We start from the raw sequence: 18,921 nt of genomic DNA on the forward strand, positions 1-18,921 counted from the left end.
GGGTGAGTTTTGATGTGATCAACCGGATTAAGTTAGAGTCTGCATTTTTGATGTCTTGTGTCTAAGTGTGTAGGGACTTAGGAACACAAGAGGTCCAGTGAAAGACGCAACAGACAAGAAGGATAACATGAGATGAGAGTCAACGAGCTTGTACTACAACAAAACTACACAAAGATAACGGTTTTAAGAAAAACTGTTGCAAATTTGACAAAAGACAATGATTTTTGATAAAATCGTTGTTTTTGATGCAACAATTACCCGAAAAGATAATCTTAACAACAATTGGGACAACGGTGTAATGAACCGTTATCAATGAAATATTTTTACAACGCTTGGAACAACGGTGCATAAATCATTATTATTGTGCTAATAAGACAACGATTATAAACTATTGTTAATTAAAACCTGTTGTGTTTTTTCTACCTTAAACTCTCGTTAGAAATTTTAGTAATGCGCATTTTGTGCACTGTTAATAAATTTTTTTACTGAGGTTGTGCTCAAATTTCCTCACCCCCCTGACTTATTTTATTCTGACCATGCCCAAAATTTCCCCGTTGCTTTCCTCATCATTCCTTTTCCTCCTTCATCAAATAGTTGATCTCTTCGCCTCCTTCACCCCCGTGCTAAGGTGACAGATCGACTGATATGCGGAGGTGGGGATGGTGATGGAGGGTGATCTGATACGCTGCCTCCGCCGCCCTACTCAAACCAGGTGCTGGAGAATGTGCTTTAGTTCCTGGTTTTCTGGAGGGACCGGAACGCGGCGTCACTGGTCTGTCAGTCCTAGTACCACGCCGAGGTGCAGACCTGACATGAGCTCTTCGTCGGGAACTTCTATGCTATGTCTCTGGCGCACGCACTACAGCAGTTCCGCGGTGCCCAGGTGATCGTGCTCAAGGGGCACCCCCCGTTTTGTCGATTTCATCTTGGTTCCACTTGGCTAGGGCGTCTGCTTCTCCCCTTGGCTCTCCGCTATGACCTCTGCCTGTTGGAAATGGGGATAGTGGGGAATGCGGCCATGTTCCCCACTACTCATAATGGAAAAGTCCATTATGCCCCTAGTGTATTTCCCTATATAAAAGAGGTCCGTCCAAGGCTCAGGGTGTGTGAAATTACGAGTGTGCGACGAGAGTAAGAGGAGAACATCCAAGGCGGCAGGATTTGGTTTGTGGAATTGCGGAGGGCTTTCCGATTCTGTGATCGCTCTTCCGACAACGAGTTTCATCATTGCCAATTGCGGATATGCGGGAGATCGCTGTAAGTTTTTACCGCATTTAATTAATTCGTCTATCATGCATTTAGAACATATTTTCTACATTGATATCAGAGCGCATAGTTATTTATTTTCAATTTTTCAGATGGCACGGACGATTACCACATTGACTCGTCGCGAAGTGCGACGAAATCAGCTCAGGGAGGAGATTCAGGAGATAGAGTACAACTCTGCTTATGGAGTCGACGGACACATTGGACGGCTTGATGATCTGTTTTGGAAACTTGAGCGAGAAGAGTTTCCAGTCCTGGACAGTTATAGGATTTGGGCTTTGATGCAATCATTGCTAGAAAATCCTAGGATGATAACGGACTATATTTGGGAGTGTCATCAAGGACGCATCACATATTCTGTACTATGTGAGGAGTTGCTTCATCATATGACTGAAGAGGATTCGGAAGAGTTCGAAGAGGACCCGGAAATGATCGAGAAGAACCAGAAGAGGATCCAATTGTGGATCCAATAGAGAACCTTGAAGCTGTCCTGCCTGTGATTACCCCAAATGAGTCCAGGCTGAGAAGGATTATTTTGGCCACTGCACTAGTGTCTGTCCTAGTGGGAGTGGTAGTTGCCTATCTAGTTTATTAGAGTTCTGTTATTTTTATTGTCATTTTGTATGAACAATAGTTAGTCCATTTCATTCATGTCAGTTAGTTATATGTTAACAATTTGCAGCATAATTTTATATTAATGATATGTTCATTTAGTTATGTTGTTTGCTTGACATGATGCATGATTAGTTCATGATGTATTAAATGATTAATTCATTTAATTAAAAAAAAATTCATGATATATTAAATGATTAGTTCATTTAATTAATGAATTCATGATATTATAAATGATTAGTTCATTTGTTGGGATGCATGTAATAGAATTGATTAATATTAATTTGATTGGTCATACAAATGATGAGTGAAAACATAGTTGTCACTTGATTTTGTAAACCAACTCAAAGTAATATTAAGTCAATCATAAATTGCATACATATGATATACACTGAATACTAAATAATTTGTTTATTTATGATAGATTATGGCAACCAAAAACATAATAGCTGAACTCAATAAAGGTGAAAAACTTAATGGGGATAACTACAAGATCTGGCACCTCAGAATACAATATGTACTTGAGGAACAAGAAGTTCTAGAGGCTATAAATCAGGTTATGGAAGTACCTGTAGATGGTCCCACTGTACAACACAGACGAGATCTTGATGCCTATAAGGCATGGAAGAAAAAGGACTCCACTGCAAAGGGTATATTGATTAGTTCAATGGTAGACGACCTAGCTTTTGAGTATGAGTCATATCTTACGGCTCATGCAGTCTGGGTAGCCCTTAAAGAAAAATACAATGGAGTAAGTCTGAGCAAGCTTCGACAACTGACAATTAAATTTGACAGTTACAAAAAGCATCCGAATGTGTCAATGGTTCAACACCTCAGGGAGATGTCGAACATAATTCGGGAGCTTAAAACTGCTGGTCATGAGTTGACTGATGAACAACAGGTTCAAGCAGTTATACGTTCACTTCCAGATTCTTGGGAGACCATGAAGCAGACCTTAACTCACAGTGAGAGTATCAAGACTTTCACTGACGTCTCACGCCATGTAGAATTGGAGGCGGAGAGAGTTGAATCCGCAAGGATTTCTGGACAAGCTTTTGTGGCTGTAGGTTCTGCTGGATCATATGGATCCAAGAAAAAGAAATGGTTCAAGAAAGGGAAGGGAAAGAAGAGGGAAGCTGCTGTTGTGGGACAAGGCCCAATCAAGAAGATAGTCAAGAAGACTGGAAAGAAACCTAAAAACAAGTTGACTTGTTTTAACTGTGGCAAAAAGGGCCACTTTGCTTAGGAGTGCACTGAGCAGAAAAAGGTAAATCCAAGTGTGTCTTCTTTTCAAGAGCATTTTGTTGTTAGTTCAGTGTTGTTAGCTGATTCTTATTCTTTGTGGATTATAGATTCGGGAGCAACCAACCATGTAGCTCTGGAACGAATTACATTTGTTGAGTACCGTCGGGTACCAGCTAGCAACAAGTGGATCTATGTGGGAAATAATGCAAGAGTTGAAGTCAAAGGAGTCGACACTTGCAAACTCAACCTACGTGGTGATAGAGTTTTATTTCTACATGATGTCCTGTATGCTCCTGAAATCCGACGGAATCTTGTTTCCGTTACGTGTCTTCTTGATTTAGGATATTGTATTAATTTTTACAGTCGGTCTGTTGAACTTAAGATTGACTCAGTGTCAATCGGATATGGTTTTTTAACAAATGGTTTTATGATTCTTGATGTAGAACCAGATGTCAATTATGCTATTGATGGTTGTTTTTCAAACATTACTTTAACTAGTGATGCAGATATAACTGATGCGGTTTGGCATGCTAGATTAGGACACATAGGACAAAAACGTATGAATCGATTAGCTAGAGAGGGCCTATTGGGCACTCGGGCTAAGATTCAATTGTCTATATGTGAGCATTGTCTTGCTGGAAAAGCAACTAGGAAACCATTTGGTAAGGCTATTAGATCTGAATCAATATTGCAGTTAATTCATTCGAATATTTGTGGTCCAATGAATGTGAAGGCTAGACTTGGAGCTTCCTATTTTATTACATTTATTGATGATTTCTCTAGGTTCGGTCATGTGTATTTTATTTCTCACAAATCCGAAGCATTAGATTGCTTCATTCGTTATATGAACGAAGTTGAGAATCAAACGGAACGTAAAGTTAAGACTTTACGCACTCACCGTGGTGGGGAGTATTTGTCTGATATGTTCAAGACAATATGTAATTATAGAGGAATTATTAGACAGCTGACAATCTCTGGAACTCCACAGCAAAATGGGGTAGCTGAAAGAAGAAATAGGACTCTTCTTGAAATGGTTAGGTCTATGATAGCGCAAGCTAATTTACCAATCTCCTATTGGGGAGTTGCATTATTAACTGCAGCCTATATACTTAACAAAGTGCCTTCAAAGTCAGTTTCATCTACCCCATATGAACATTGGATAGGCAGAAAACCAGATTTGAGTAATCTGAGACCTTGGGGGTCAGCTGCTTATGTTCATGATAGTTCTCACAAGTATGGAAAACTAGGGCCTAGAGGTAAGAAATGTATCTTTATAAGATATCATGAGACCTCCAAAGGTTATGTTTTCATAGGTGAGCAACTAGATGGAACCATCTCCGAAATAGACTCGAGAGATGGGACTTTTCTCGAAACAGAGTTCCCAATCAGAGGTGATGTTGATAAAAATGTTCCTCTATTTGAGGAGGATGAGATATTATCAACAAGAGAGGTGTCAAAAGGGATACCTGAGTCTAGTCAACCGAGTGGGAGTGATATGCCGAGTCATGAGTCGACTTCTCAACAGCCCAACTTACGGAGAAGTATTCGTAAGATCAAACCTAAGAAGAGGTTTGATATTGAGAATGAGGCATTGGTTACACTTCCAATTGACGATGACGAGCCTCAATCCATTGAGGAAGCATTGGGATGTAGAGTTAGAGAAAAATGGAAAGCTGCAATGGTTGAAGAGATGGAGTCCATGATTCAAAATCATGTTTGGGACTTAGTCGATCTTCCTCTGAGCCGAAGGGCTATTGGGAATAAATGGATTCTCAAAATAAAGAGGAAAGCAGATGGATCGATTAACAGATACAAAGCTCGTTTAGTTGCAAAAGGATATACCCAAATGGAGGGTATTGACTTTGAAGAGACATTTTCTCCCGTAGTGAAATTTGTATTAATAAGAGTTATTTTGGCCTTTGTGGCACATTATGACTTAGAATTACATCAAATGGATGTAAAAACCGCTTTCTTTAATGGTGATCTTAACGAAGAAATCTATATGGTTCAACCAGAAGGTTTCATTGCTGAAGGCCAAGAGCAAAAAGTATGTAGACTTAGAAAGTCTATATATGGGCTAAAGCAAGCGTCAAGACAATGGAACATAAGATTTAACGAAGTCGTTTTATCTTATGGTTTTGAGATGATCAATGAGGATCATTGTGTTTTCCTAAAACAGGAAAAAGGAAAGTATGTCATTTTATCATTATATGTTGATGATATGCTGATAGTTGGAAATGACATAGGATATGTGAATGAAGTCAAGAAGTGACTGTCATTACAATTTGATACAACAGATATAGGAGAAGCTGAATACATCTTAGGGGTGAAGATCATAAGAGATCGTCCTAAAAGACTTTTGGGTCTGTCACAAGAGTCTTATATTAATAAGATGCTACATCATTTCAGCATGTCTAATTGCAACATAGAACATACACCTATTGTGAAAGGTACTGTGTTGAGCAAGAGTATGTGTCCTAAAACTCCAGAAGAAATAGCTGAGATGAATAAAAAATCATATGCCAGTGCTATTGGTAGTTTGATGTACACTATGTTGTGTACACGTCCCGATATCAGCTATGTTGTGGGCTTGGTCAGTCGCTTCCAGTCAAAACCAGGACCGAGACACTGGAAGGATATTCAGATATCTGAAGGCGACAGATTATTGTCTCTGTTTCAAGGATCGAAATGAGTCTGAAAGGTTATTAGACGCAGATTAGGTGGAGACCGGATGATAGAAAATCCACATATAGCTATGCATTCTTGCTGAATGGTGGCGCCATCTCCTGGAATAGCAAGAAACAAGCTTGTGTAGCTTTGTCGATTATGGAAGCTGAATATGTGTGCGTAGTGGCTATGCAAGAAGGATCTGGTTGAGAAGGTTTCAAGCATCTAAAAATACTGAGGATAGTGGAAGATAGTGTGACAGTCAAGCTGCAATAGCTTTTTCCAAGGATCCCAAATATCATAGCAAAGGCAAGCATATAGAAATTAAATATAATTTTGTAAGGGATATTGTGGCTAAAAGAAAAGTCATTCTTGAGTATGTCCCTACACGTGTTATACTTGCAGATCCTTTTACTAAGCCAATGACTAAAGAGTCATTTAAAGAACATGTAAAGTCTTTGGGACTTCGTAGAATGTAACAATATTGAAATAACAATCAAACTTTGTGTTATGTTTGTGTAATTTGCCATAATTTATTCAGTGTATATGTTGTATTTGTTACATTCATATAAGATCTCGGTGAGCATGTTGGCAGGTGGAGATTGGTCTACTCACATGGACAATCATCTCTGTTTGTTAAGTACAATTAGGGGTAAGACCGTTACTTATGAAACAGCTTACGTAGCTGAAATTATAAAATTAGAGACAGATTCATAAGTTGAGGTCGCCTTGATAATTGTATCAAGATGAGATCATTTGTGTAAATAATGATCTAAGTAAATAAACCTACCATTTACTGAACCTGTTGAAGGCCAGATTAGAATTCATATGTTGAATTCCGGATTAGACGTTAAGTATGTCTAGATCAAAATCTGTACGATGTTAAATTTGAAGACAACATGCGCTCTTTTTAGTAAAGAGAATAACATCGTAGCATGTGATTCATACCACATGTGCTATTGCGACAATAAAGGTAGTAGGAGAAAGAATCCCTGTTTCTCTACTATGTGAGACCTTTGAGATTAAATGTTAATCTCAATTTTTTGCCTTAGTGACTATTTAGCTGTCTACTTGAAGTTTTAATCAGTGTCTGCTACTTTAGCATGTATCCTATGGCTATGGATGATTCGGTCTATGGAGCATAACTAGGAAAGCGATTGATTAAAATGAATTGATTCTAACTAAAAAGGAAGATTAAATATATTTACATCTTTTGTTGTTGTTATTCACTGGTCGACCCATTTCTGTTATGTACGGAAATGAATGTGAATATTGGATATGGAACATGCTTATGACATAATGGTCATTATAAGGGATTAGAGATGTTCATATCGATGTAAATGAAAATTATTTAATCTGGGTAAATAGCAAGACATGGATATCTTCAAGATAATGGTTGTGTGTCACTTGAAGATTGGATGGATTCTGGATAAAGGCTGTGTGCCACCAGGAAAGTGGCTAAGTGCCATGAAGAGTGTGTCTCTAATTTATTTGAGCAGTTAAGCAAAGTGTAACAACTTTATTAGCATTGATTGCTCAACGAGTGGCTAAGTCAAGGTGTAACAATCTTCTTAGCAACTATCGCTCAGTGTGCTTGCTGTCGCACGAACCATTTTCTCTAAGTATGGATTGGATGTTCTCATATGGTCTATGTGACCAAACTCTCTAATAGTCTATGTGACTTATTAAGTTTTTGTGACTTACCTGAATGAACTAGTCTTAGTGACTTACCTTGGACGAGTGGGAGATGTTAGAAATGAGGATAGTGGGGAATGTGGTCATGTTCCCCACTACTCATAATGGAAAAGTCCATTATGCCCCTAGTATATTTCCCTATATAAAGGGGGTCCGTCCAAGGCTCAGGGTGTGTGAAATTGTGAGTGTGCGACGAGAGTAAGAGGAGAACATCCAAGGCGGCGGGATTTGGTTTGTGGAATTACGGAGGGCTTTCCGATTCTGTGATCGCTCTTCCGACAGCGAATTTCGTCATTGTCAATTATGGATCTGCGGGAAATCACTGTAAATTTTTACCGCATTTAATTAATTCGTCTATCATGTATTTAGAACATATTTTCTACACTGGCAGCCCTTGGCTTGAGCATGTTTGCCTCAAGCGGATGACTGTCTCCAACACAGACCTCACCCTCCTCGCTCGCTCCTTCCCCTCCTTCCGTGATCTCATGCTCATATGCTGCGATGGGTTCAGCACCCCTGGTCTCACCATCATCGCTAAGCTCTACAGGTTATCCTCTTTGACACATTCCCTCATTGAGCAGATCTGAAACTTCAAGATCTAACTTCTCTCATCTACCCCTAAAATTCCTTAATTGGATCAAAATTCCTTCGATTGATTGTTTCGATCTGCTTGCAGGAATATGAGGGTCTTGGATCTAATCAAGAACGATGTGGAGGACGAGGACGAGGAGCTCGTCGACTGGATCTCGAGGTTCCCCGAGACAACCACCTCTTTGGAGTCGCTTTCGTTTGAGTGCGTGAATTGAGTGAATTCACAATGGCCGCTCGAGCATTGTGTGTAACTTCAAATATTGAGACATGAGGGGCAGCCTGGCATAAGGAGGGTTGACTGGGACATGAAGGGTTGATCAGGATGATCGAGGCTTATACTACTAACCGGGACATGAAGACGGCCGGGACAAGAAGTCGAATGGGATATGAAGCTGGACGAGACAAGGGAGCATGCCTGGAATGTTAGGATAATGTGATGGGCAGGCAGTAAAGCAATTCAGCAATAATGTTTACATGATTTGTAAGAATCCAAAACTACGATCAAGAAGTTTACCTCAACTGTAGAGGATAAACTCCTGGTTATCGTGTATGATTTGTAATGTGGTTTGAGAGTTTTTACCTCTCAATCTAGTTTATATATATGTACCTATTTCCGTGAATTGAGTGAATTCCGGACAGCAACTACATCCGAACCTCCCTTGCAACCGTCATCATCCATCTCCAATGTGTTGGGTCAATCACTTCATTATGGTTATGCCTGTTGACGGTTGTTGGTTGTCTTTCTTTGAGTTAACATGTAATTGATTAAATGCTTGTAATGAGATTTGCTCCCCATGTTTAAAATTGCATGTTTTAGGTTTGAATTGGTAGATGCATATTAGGTGTTCGATGAATTTCCCCAATCACTTGTATTTTTTTCATTTGTTGCAATTAGGTTAGTTTAATTCTTGCATGTCTTGTCCCTTTCAATTGTTTTAAGTTCTTGTTTTTGTTTGGATCCAATTAGATTAGATTAGTATAGGTTTCATTCATGCTTTACTTTATTTTGCTTTTAATTTTCTTACAATCATAGTTTAGGTTAGCATAGATTCCCTTAACTTGCATTGTCTTTCATATATTATGATTAGATTTCATGCTTACTTTGCTATTTCATCCTATCATTACATTCCTCCATGTTGCTCGCCAAGGGGAGGAAAAATTTTTGTAGCCGACTTCAACTATTTGGAACTAATTTGGCATCTTATTGTTATTTCTGTTGTATAAGCAGCAAAGTATACAAATTTGTTTATTACTATCCATGTTTGTCCTTTATGTTGTGGACAAAATACTCATCTTGTCTGTAATCTGTATGTTTCCTATGATAGAAAATTTCTTGCATCTTTATTTTTTCAGCATGTGAAGAAACCATTGATCTCTTTTAGTCTCAAAGCTTCTATGAAGCTTAAAGCATGCCCAATAAGTGTCTGCAATGTAAGTAAACAATTCTTTATTCATTACACTTATTTTCTCCTAATTTAAATATGATTTCTCCATTGAAGCTATGATACTTTGGCATTCCTATTGCCTGTCATCTCTACAAGAGCTAAGGTTAAGTTCAAAAGTGTTAAGTGAATTTGGAGCAGATGGGATTTTGCAACTAAACGACACTGGTGCTTTTAGCACTTTATGGCTTAAGAACCTGACAACTATTGATAATCCATGGCTTAAGTCACATATGTTCAGGAGCTTATCAGCTAATGATTTTGATGTGTTTCAGTTTTATGCACAACCCAACCCTATACTTGGGTCTGTCTTGCAATTGGCTGGTGTCTTATTTGCTTAGGTCCACAACATGGGAATACTATGACAAGTAATTCTAGTACTTCTTGAATGGACTTAGATGGAGTGTTTTGGTATATCCTTTGCATATTTTTTGACCAAAATGTATTATCATTATTAATGATTTAGCTGTAAATATTACTTTTTTTTATACTTTGTGTTTAAGGATACACAAAGTTCCATGTGGCCAATTCTAAACAATTGAATGGTCATAGTTTCTACTTTTATATATATATATATATATATTTGAAAAAAGAAGTATATTTCTTACCTTGATGAATCAAGTAACGTATATGCATTTTTTAACGCAGTACTTACCTTAAAGGTCTAGCTATAGTGATCAAGGCTTGACTAAGTTAATGTGTTATACTGATAAAAAAAAAATCTATTACTAGAAATTCTATAAAGTATCGTACTTACTACCTACCCCATTTACTATTGAAAAGAATTGAGCCTTCAATGGAGTTAGCTAGTCATTGACTCTTTGAATATGGTGAATCTATTAGATTTTGTTACTGTTATTGTTTGCTTACTTTTTTGCAATTGAGATGTGTTATTATTTCGGTACTAATAGCTTTGACAATGTTTTTGGTGATGTTTCTTACATCTTTCATTTTATGGAAGTATATTGTCAAGGATCACTTTTTAATTCTGGTTAGTCTTATCACTATTGTCAATCTATGTATTTTTTGTAATATAATGCTCAACCTTTATTTATACTAAAGAGAATTTTCTATCATCTAGCAGCTATAATCCTATGTGATCCTACATGGCTACTACTATGAGTTAAACTTGATAGCAACATTAACTTTATGTAGTTCATATTATCTTCTATTTTTTTCTTAAGTTCTCTGTTGGTTTGAATGAATGGTTTGGTTTATGCAACGTGCTTTGCTGATGCTACAAGGTATCTTACTAGGCTGAATGTCTTGGCAACATCTTTTTTTACAAATTGTGAATGGATAAATTATCTAAACTAATATGACTTGATTTTACTCAAAATTCATCAGAGTTATCACTAGCATATGCAACACCAATACAACATTTGAATGCATTCAAAGGATATACTGGTAATTATCTACTCACCCTAAAGTTCATGTAACTGTATTCTCTAATTTTTCTTATTCATTTGACTGAGATGTTTAAAGTGAACTAATTTTCTTTCTTCTTATTGTGTGACAATATTTTGTTGGTTTAGTGTGAAAGGTACATAAAGTGATGTATTTGAGATATTTTGATGCAATACCAAAATTATTTTTTCCTCGTCTGCATTAATTTCTATCTTATGAAACATGTTATCAGTTCCTCTCATTTCCTTTCAGAGGCATTTAATGCACTGAAACTTGCAGAAAAGAATTTTTTTTCTTTATCAAATCAACACATCTAGCTTCTTAAGCTACAACTTCTTCATGAGCGAGCTTTACACAGGTATGTTGTTGAATTTTTCATTATTGCCTCCAGTTGACTAGTTGAAAGATCATCGATTGTAAGGTTCCAGATATTTCATTTTGAATGGACCTGATATAGGGGAATTTGAAGGTTGCTCAATAAATTTATGATAAGTTTGGCATTCTTGCTTCATATATTTCTAGAGTGGATATGGACCTTACGACATTGGTTGGTCTTCGAAATGCATGAACTTTACTTGCAGCAAATTAGTTTAGCCAATTATCTCATCCTCACTATTTTTACTTTTATTGATATTTGTATGGTTTCTTGGTTGAGGATTGAGGCAAGAGTCAATTATGGATTTATTTTGATTGATACTTTCTGCTTAACTAGCATGCCATACTGAAGTACATGCTCATATTCACATAGGAAAATGTGTTAATCAATTCATATTTAGTTTAGTCCAATTTAATAGGCTTATAGGTTGGTGGATCAGGGACACAAATAGTGCCATCATTATTTCTTGTTAATAATTTACTTAATCTCATTTGATAGTTATGCTTGAATTGCTGAAATGAATAAATCTGCCATGTATATACATCTAATAAGTAGTTCTAATTAGGCATCTGTAGTTGCAATCAATCTATTCTCCACATGCTACAAGTTAACATGCAGATTGAGAATGCCACTATTCTTATTTTGCTTGTTGAATTCATAAGATAAAAAAACACATGACCTACTGATTTTTTTTTTGAATTCCCCTATAGTGAACCTATCTTCTACCCTTTTGATTTTGTCAGAAAGTTGGTGGCACTGTCCTTGGACTGCCTTATGCATTAGTAAGTTTATCATTCTGTAAAATATTTAATTTAGATTTGCAGTCTTTTTCAATCTCAGTTGCAGAGTTTTTCTCCCAATGGAAATCATTATCAGGACCACCTATGAAGCTTCAAGAAGTGGTGAGTATCCGGATGAACCTATATTTCTTTTTTCCATTTTCTTGGAAGTTTGTCTGGAAAAGCATAACTATGGGTAAAGTTTACTTTAATGACTCATTCAAAACTATTTTCTTTTGCGTGTTTGGTCTTTTACCGCTGACATAGTGCATGAATGTAATTCATTTTTGAGACAATGCTTAAAGATAATTAAATGTGTATCAATAGGTTCTAAGAAGACGAAAGTTAGTAGCGATCCTAAATTCTATACATGGCTCCCAAGAGTTAATTGCTTGGGTTACAAGTTTTTGAATCATGGTCGAAATAAAGAAGGGTCTTGACATAGAGGAAGATCATTTCCAGGCTACTATTTATGGTGTTGGTGTTTGTGCTGAATTTGACAGTTATGTGTTTCACCCTTTGGTGTTGGTGTTTCTCTTGAAGTACTCATTGTATGTTTTATTGTTGTTATCCTTCATTAAGCATTTATAGACAACATTGTCTTTTATAACTTTTTTTTCATTAAATTTGTCTCTTATCTTTTCAATGACAAATGAAGCCAGAGTTACAAAGTTTAATCTCAAATTCATATGGAGAATCCCTAATGGGACTATAAGGAACATTTTAAATGATTTACTCGTAGTCCTTGTCTTTCCTAACTAATATTGTTATATTTTGATTATTTCCTTTTGCCCAGTATATATATTTGGTTGAACCATAGTTGTTCTATTTTTTGGTCAATTTAATACATGCTAGATTAATATGCCAAAAACAATTCTTCAACACTTATTCAGATTACCATGCTTCCTTCTAGCATGTTGCTTGGAACTTTGCTATGAGAGTGATTGCTATGTTTCAAGAACCATTGTCATTATTGGTTATTTAACATGAAATTTGCAAATATAAAAATTCTACTTTTGCTTCTTTAGTACTATTGATCTACTTAAACTTAAAAATCAATTAATATTTTTTAACGCATGAGCTTGACTTGAATTTTTTTCCCTTTATTCATCTTAATCATATAACTAGTTCTTTGAGAAAATATGTTGCTATATTTTGTTCACAAAAAAATTCAATTATTCAGTCTGTGTTCTCAGGTTTTAGAAATAGCTTATCCTCATAATTTTTGTGAGAAATTAAAAACCTCAACAATTTATTTATTTTTTATTTTCAATTTGATTAATTTTCACATTTTTTAAAACTATTTTCTAGAAATTGAGAACAAAAACTAAATAAAAAAAAATCATGAACCAAACACTTAGTTTTCTTGTAATATAAGATTATAGTATCTCAGTCAAGCTTGTTTAGTTTGATTAAGTTTTGTTATAGCATCTCAATCAAGCTTCTTTAGTTTGATTAGGTGACCACTTATACCTATTCAAAATATCTCAAAAGCATAAGCTATGGAAAGGGAATGAAAGTGTTGACAACTTATCCCATTGGTTTTACTGGTACGATGCACGATACACTAAGTTTTTTTAGGCTTTTGGAAATAACACTAACTTGATATGCTAGATTTCTTAGACATGTTGAATTGACAGTAATTTTAAGATGTAAGTTTGTACTGGAATTCTTCATTGAAGAGCTTGACAAATATGGAACTTTGCTTAAGTATTTAATTTCCACTATGAGACATGATTGTTTTTCCTTTTCTCTTAGCTTGTTTTGGACTCATTGTATGTTCATTGTGTAGGACCGTTGCGGCCGGTTAGGAGGGGTTGGATATCTTGCAAACACAAAAAGACAAACTCTCCTCAAATTCTTTAAGCTAACACTTGTATATATAAGGTAAGCCGATAAATTAAAAGCATAAAGAAAAAACGAGGCGCAAACTATTTACTTTGTTACAACCGATGTGGTTGTTAATCCAAGGATGATCAAGCTCACTAAAAATCTCCTTCGGGCGGAGAAGCCTCGTACAACAATGAAGCGCAGAAAACAGAAGCTTAACTCTAAACTAAAGCGCACAAGTGTTGGAATTACAAGTAATGAGTTCGTTGGAAAGCTTCTGGACCAAGGCTATATTTATAGCCTTGGTCGGGGCGCATGGAAGGATTCCGAGCGCCCTGGGGGGGGGGGGGATAAAACTTTATCCCCCAACGTTCAGAACGCATTAGACACGTTCTGGTCAAAATTCAAGTTCCGGGCACCTGGAAGGGTTCAGGGCGCCCCGGGCTGCTCCGGGCGCCCCGGACTGCTCCGGGCGCCCCGGACCCTAAGTCAACTCCGGTTGACTTCTTTCACCTCGGTCCGGGTCTTCAACTCAGGTTCCGCTCGCTTGGGTGATCTCTGCCATCTGGAATAGGGCTCACCCGAACCCAACTTCCGGTCTTCTCGAGCGGGCTTCCCTCCGGCTTCTCGTCCCTCGGAATCGCCGCGTGTTCCTTTCTCGTCCGTCGGCGTACTCATCCGCAGTCTTCGTCCCTCGGACGCACCGCGTGCCGTCCTTCTCGCTAGCTGCATCTCTTGCTCCCCGAGCAATCTTCCGCTCCAGCTTTCGTCCCTCGGAACCACCGCACGCTTTCTTTTCGTCCGCCAGTATACTCTTCCGCAGCACCTCGTCCCTCGGACTACCGTCCTTCTTGCTAGCTGCGTCTTCCGCTCGACTACCTGTGTTCCTAAGCTTCTGCACACTTAGACACAAGGTTAGAAACAACACAGGACCTAACTTAACTTGTTGATCACACCAAAACAATCTTGGGGTTCAAACACATTGTTGTTATCCTTCATTTAAGTGTTTATAGACAACAACGCCTTTTATAACTTTTTTCATTAAATTTGTCTCTTTTGTTATACTTTGATTATTTCCTTTTGCCCAGTACATATATTTGGTTGAAGCATAGTTATTTTTATTTTTTGGTCAATTCAATACATGCTAGATTACATGTTGGCACTTGGGCAGAGCTTGGACGTTCGAGCAATACGTGTAAACATTGCAAAGGAGAGGCCACGACGTGCTTTTTGATATTGAAAAATTGAAATATTATTTGTCAGAAGGATTTTGACGACAAGATATTGTTGTATGAATTTATATTTGGTGGTTGTTTACTTTGTAGTAATGTACTCTTTGTGTATGTGGTAAAGAGTTAATACATATGGTTTGCTACAAGTATATATATATGTTTTGCTATAAGTTTGTATATATAAGAAGTAATTAATCATTTAAATTTGGATGATATATTTATGTTTATAGGAAATGGATTATTGTATATATATTTATAGACAACGGTTTATTAACAATGGTTTATTATTCTCTAGAGTGTGTTGAGAAATGACAACGGTTAAAATAATGTGTTGAGAAATGACCATGTTTAAAATGTTTGTCCTTTGCAGCCGGCTAGAGGGGTTGAATAACTTGAAATCAAAAATCCATAATACCTTTCTTGATCTTTATAAGCTTTATTAAAACATTTGCATATACAGAATTAAGAAGCTAATTTAAAAGAGAAAGAGACACAAAAGTTTTACTTGGTTTGCAATTAGAAGATTGCTAATCCAAGATGTTGAAAGCCCACTAAAGTTTCCTTCAGGTCAATTGTAAAGCTAAACTCAAATAGAATTATTTCCAAGTGTTCTATTTTGGCTTTTGGGATCAGGGTTGTATTTCTAGTCCTGATCGGGGCCCCTGAAAGGGTTCTAAGCACCTGGATGTTGATAGAATTTTATTTGCATCGCACCAGATCATGATAGTGCTTGTTTTGATAAGTTTTTTGGTCTAGGTGTCGTGACCAGGTCTGAGCGCCTGGACTGGGATGAACCGATCTACGACCGCAAGCTCACACCTTAGGCGCCTTGGCTGCCCCAGGTGATCCGGGCACTCAGACCAAGGTCAACTCAGAGTTGACCTCCTATCCGGGTCTTCCGCTCTAGCTTCGCTCCGATTGATTCAAACCATCCAGAATAGGGCTCACCCGAACCCCTTTTATGGCGTTCTCGAGCAGTCTTCCACTCCGGCTTCTCGTCCTTCGGAACCATCGCACTTTCCTTCTTGTCCGTCAGTGTACTCTTCCGCAGCATCTCGTCCCTCGGACACACTGAGCCCGTCAACTCTCTCCCATGCCGTCCTTCTCGCTAGCTGTTTCTTTCGCTCAACTTCCTATACTCCTAAGTTCATACACACATAGACACAGGACAACAAAATATAACAGAACCTAATTTGACTTGATTAATCACATCAAAACTACTATGGGGTACTTACATAAAATGGGCAAATGACAAAGGTTTTTTATCCATTGACTTGGAGTAAAAAAAACTATTAGAATTTTATGTGTGCGTTTTTGAAATAAAAATGCTAAAAAATCGTTGTTAAAGATCCAAACATATCGTTGTAAATTGAAGCGTTGTGAAAAATATGGATGCTCAAAGACAATGGTTAAAAATCATTATTTTTTTACTTTAAATACAATCTGTTGTTGTTTTTGAAAAAAAACTGTTGTAATCTTTACCATATATATAACGGTTCAGCTTGAAACACAACGATGAAAAACCATTGTGTTTCAGGTAAAGAGATAACAATTTTTAACCGTTGTCTTTGAGCACTCTTATCTTTCTCAACGGGTTAAACGACAACGATTTGTTTTGGTCTTTCACAACAGGTTTTCACTGTTGTCTTTGTGCAAATTTGTTATAGTGTTGGTGTATCCAAGGGACAAGAAGCTGCGGAAAAGTACATCGGCAGATGAGAAGGCTACGCGCAATTCTTCCAAGGGATGAAAAGCTAGAGCGGAAGACTACTCGAGGAGAGAAGGCTAAAGTTGGATTCGGATGAGCTCAACTCTGGATGACCAGAGAATCACCCAAATGATCGGAGCAGATGCTAGATAAGTCAACATGAAGTTGACTTATCAGGGTACCTTGACCAAGTCCAAGCGCCCGGACCTGTCTGGGTGCCCGGACCGCCCTAGGTCAGTACAGGGCACCTCTTCGAACCGTTGCAGCATGGATAGATCTTGGGTCCACATCAATAACACTCCAGGTGCCTGGACCAGTCCAGGCGCCGGGGTAGGGATAAAGTTTTATCTCCAAGCCATTGCAAAGTTAATAAACTTTCACCGTTAGGGTGCCCAGATCATGTCCAGGTGCCCGAAAGTGCCATGTCATCAAAATGGCTATTTTGACCAATGGGCTATAAATAGAACCCTAGCCCTAGGAGTTCAATACAATACTAAAAAAATGAAACACTTGCTTCTATTATTTACTTCTTTATATTTTTTGTACTTAATTGTTGTAAGAGGCAAGAATGATTTACTTGGTTACAACTGAGGAGGTTGCTAGTCCAAGACTTTGAAAGCTCCATTAAAAATTTCCTTCTGGTGGAGTAGCCTCTTACAACAATTACAACAACAACAACAACAACAACAACAACCAAGTTTTTTCCCACTAGGTGGGGTCGGCTGTATGAAACATTTTACGCCATTGAGCTCTATCTCCTATTATATCATCATCTATATTTAAATAACTTTTATCTTATTTTATTGTTGCTAACCAAGTCTTTTTTGGTCTTCATAAGATAAAATTTATTTAAATATAGATGATGATATAATAGGAGATAGAGCTCAATGGCGTAAAAGGATTCATACAGTTGTTGTTGTTGTTGTAATTGTTGTAAGAAGCTACTCCACCAGAAGGAAATTTTTAATGGAGCTTTCAAAGTCTTGGACTAGCAACCTCCTCGGTTGTAACCAAGTAAATCATTCTTGCCTCTTGCTATTATTTTATGCATTTGTTTTTGTTTAATTTCAGGGCAATCTTGTCTGCTACATCGGGATCAACAATTTATATCAGAGTAAGGTTTACTTTAAGAGGACTAATCATCAGCTAAAGCAAAAGAAAGATGGCTAGATCTAGCATCTATCTACCAACGTTTGAGGGGGAGTTCGCATTTTGGAAGAGACGCATGGGGTATTTTTCAAAACTGACTTCAATAGTTTATTAACAATTTTGAAGTACCTAAAAGTAAAGATGAAAAAGAACTTGAGGAACATTATTGGACTAACAATAAATGGGAAGAATTTATGGCAAATAGTAAGGCCAAGTCCATCTTCTGTGTGTGCTACTTGCTCAAGAATTCGAAAGAATTGGCGCCTACAAATGTGCAAAAGAACTTTGAAAAAAGTTCTTGGAACTTTATGAAGAATAAAGAAAAGAAGAATCTGACTCTTCGATGGATATCGCTTCGTCATCCGACTCTTCGATGGACATCACTTCAAGGGAATCTGAGACCAAGGAGATCACTGATACAATACTAATAGCCGACTACCTACCCATAGACGAAGCTACTTCCGAGGAGAGCAGTGATGAATGGGGAGCGTCTACCGACGAGTACGACATAGTAAGTCAGGTAAGTAAGCTTCCTCCATATCAATTGTATGAGTGTATTACAATACTAAGTAGATCTTTGTGTAAGACTAGATCTAAATATCTAAAATCAAAGAAAAATTATACATATCTGCTAGAAAGTTTTGAAAAATTAAAAATGAAAAATTTAACATTAAAAGAACAAATAGAATTACTAAAAAAGAATGATGCATGTTCGAATTTTTTTGCCAATCACAAATTTTAGAAATAATGGGAGGCCTAATTGGTATTTTATATATCATAATGGTTATATTAGAAAAGTAACATGGAAAAATATTCTAAAAAATTAACTTGTTAATCCAGTAGATACAAACATATTTTGAGTTCTTAAATCATGCTTAGTTTAAATAAATTTTTATGTAGGCTTTAATTTTAATTTGCTTTA

General features: G+C 37.2%; 1 protein-coding gene across 1 annotated transcript; it reads left to right on the plus strand.

Moving 5' to 3' along the window:
- Positions 1 to 7,881: 7,881 nt before the first annotated feature.
- On the plus strand, positions 7,882 to 8,696 carry LOC121983301 (transport inhibitor response 1-like protein). The gene is made up of 2 exons (XM_042536240.1): positions 7,882 to 8,032; positions 8,162 to 8,696. The coding sequence occupies exons 1-2, from the start codon at positions 7,908 to 7,910 to the stop codon at positions 8,289 to 8,291; spliced, it is 255 nt and encodes an 84-aa protein (XP_042392174.1). The 5' UTR covers positions 7,882 to 7,907; the 3' UTR covers positions 8,292 to 8,696.
- Positions 8,697 to 18,921: the final 10,225 nt, after the last annotated feature.

The sequence above is a fragment of the Zingiber officinale genome, chromosome 5A, assembly GCF_018446385.1.
Source record: "Zingiber officinale cultivar Zhangliang chromosome 5A, Zo_v1.1, whole genome shotgun sequence".
Classification (NCBI taxonomy): Eukaryota; Viridiplantae; Streptophyta; class Magnoliopsida; order Zingiberales; family Zingiberaceae; genus Zingiber; species Zingiber officinale.

Excerpts from the sequence above, each read along its gene's own strand:
- LOC121983301 (XM_042536240.1), top strand. The coding sequence starts at position 7,908 with ATGACTGTCTCCAACACAGACCTCACCCTCCTCGCTCGCTCCTTCCCC. Across the intron at positions 8,033-8,161 it reads ATCATCGCTAAGCTCTACAG|GAATATGAGGGTCTTGGATC; the intron begins GTTATCCTCTTT and ends ATCTGCTTGCAG.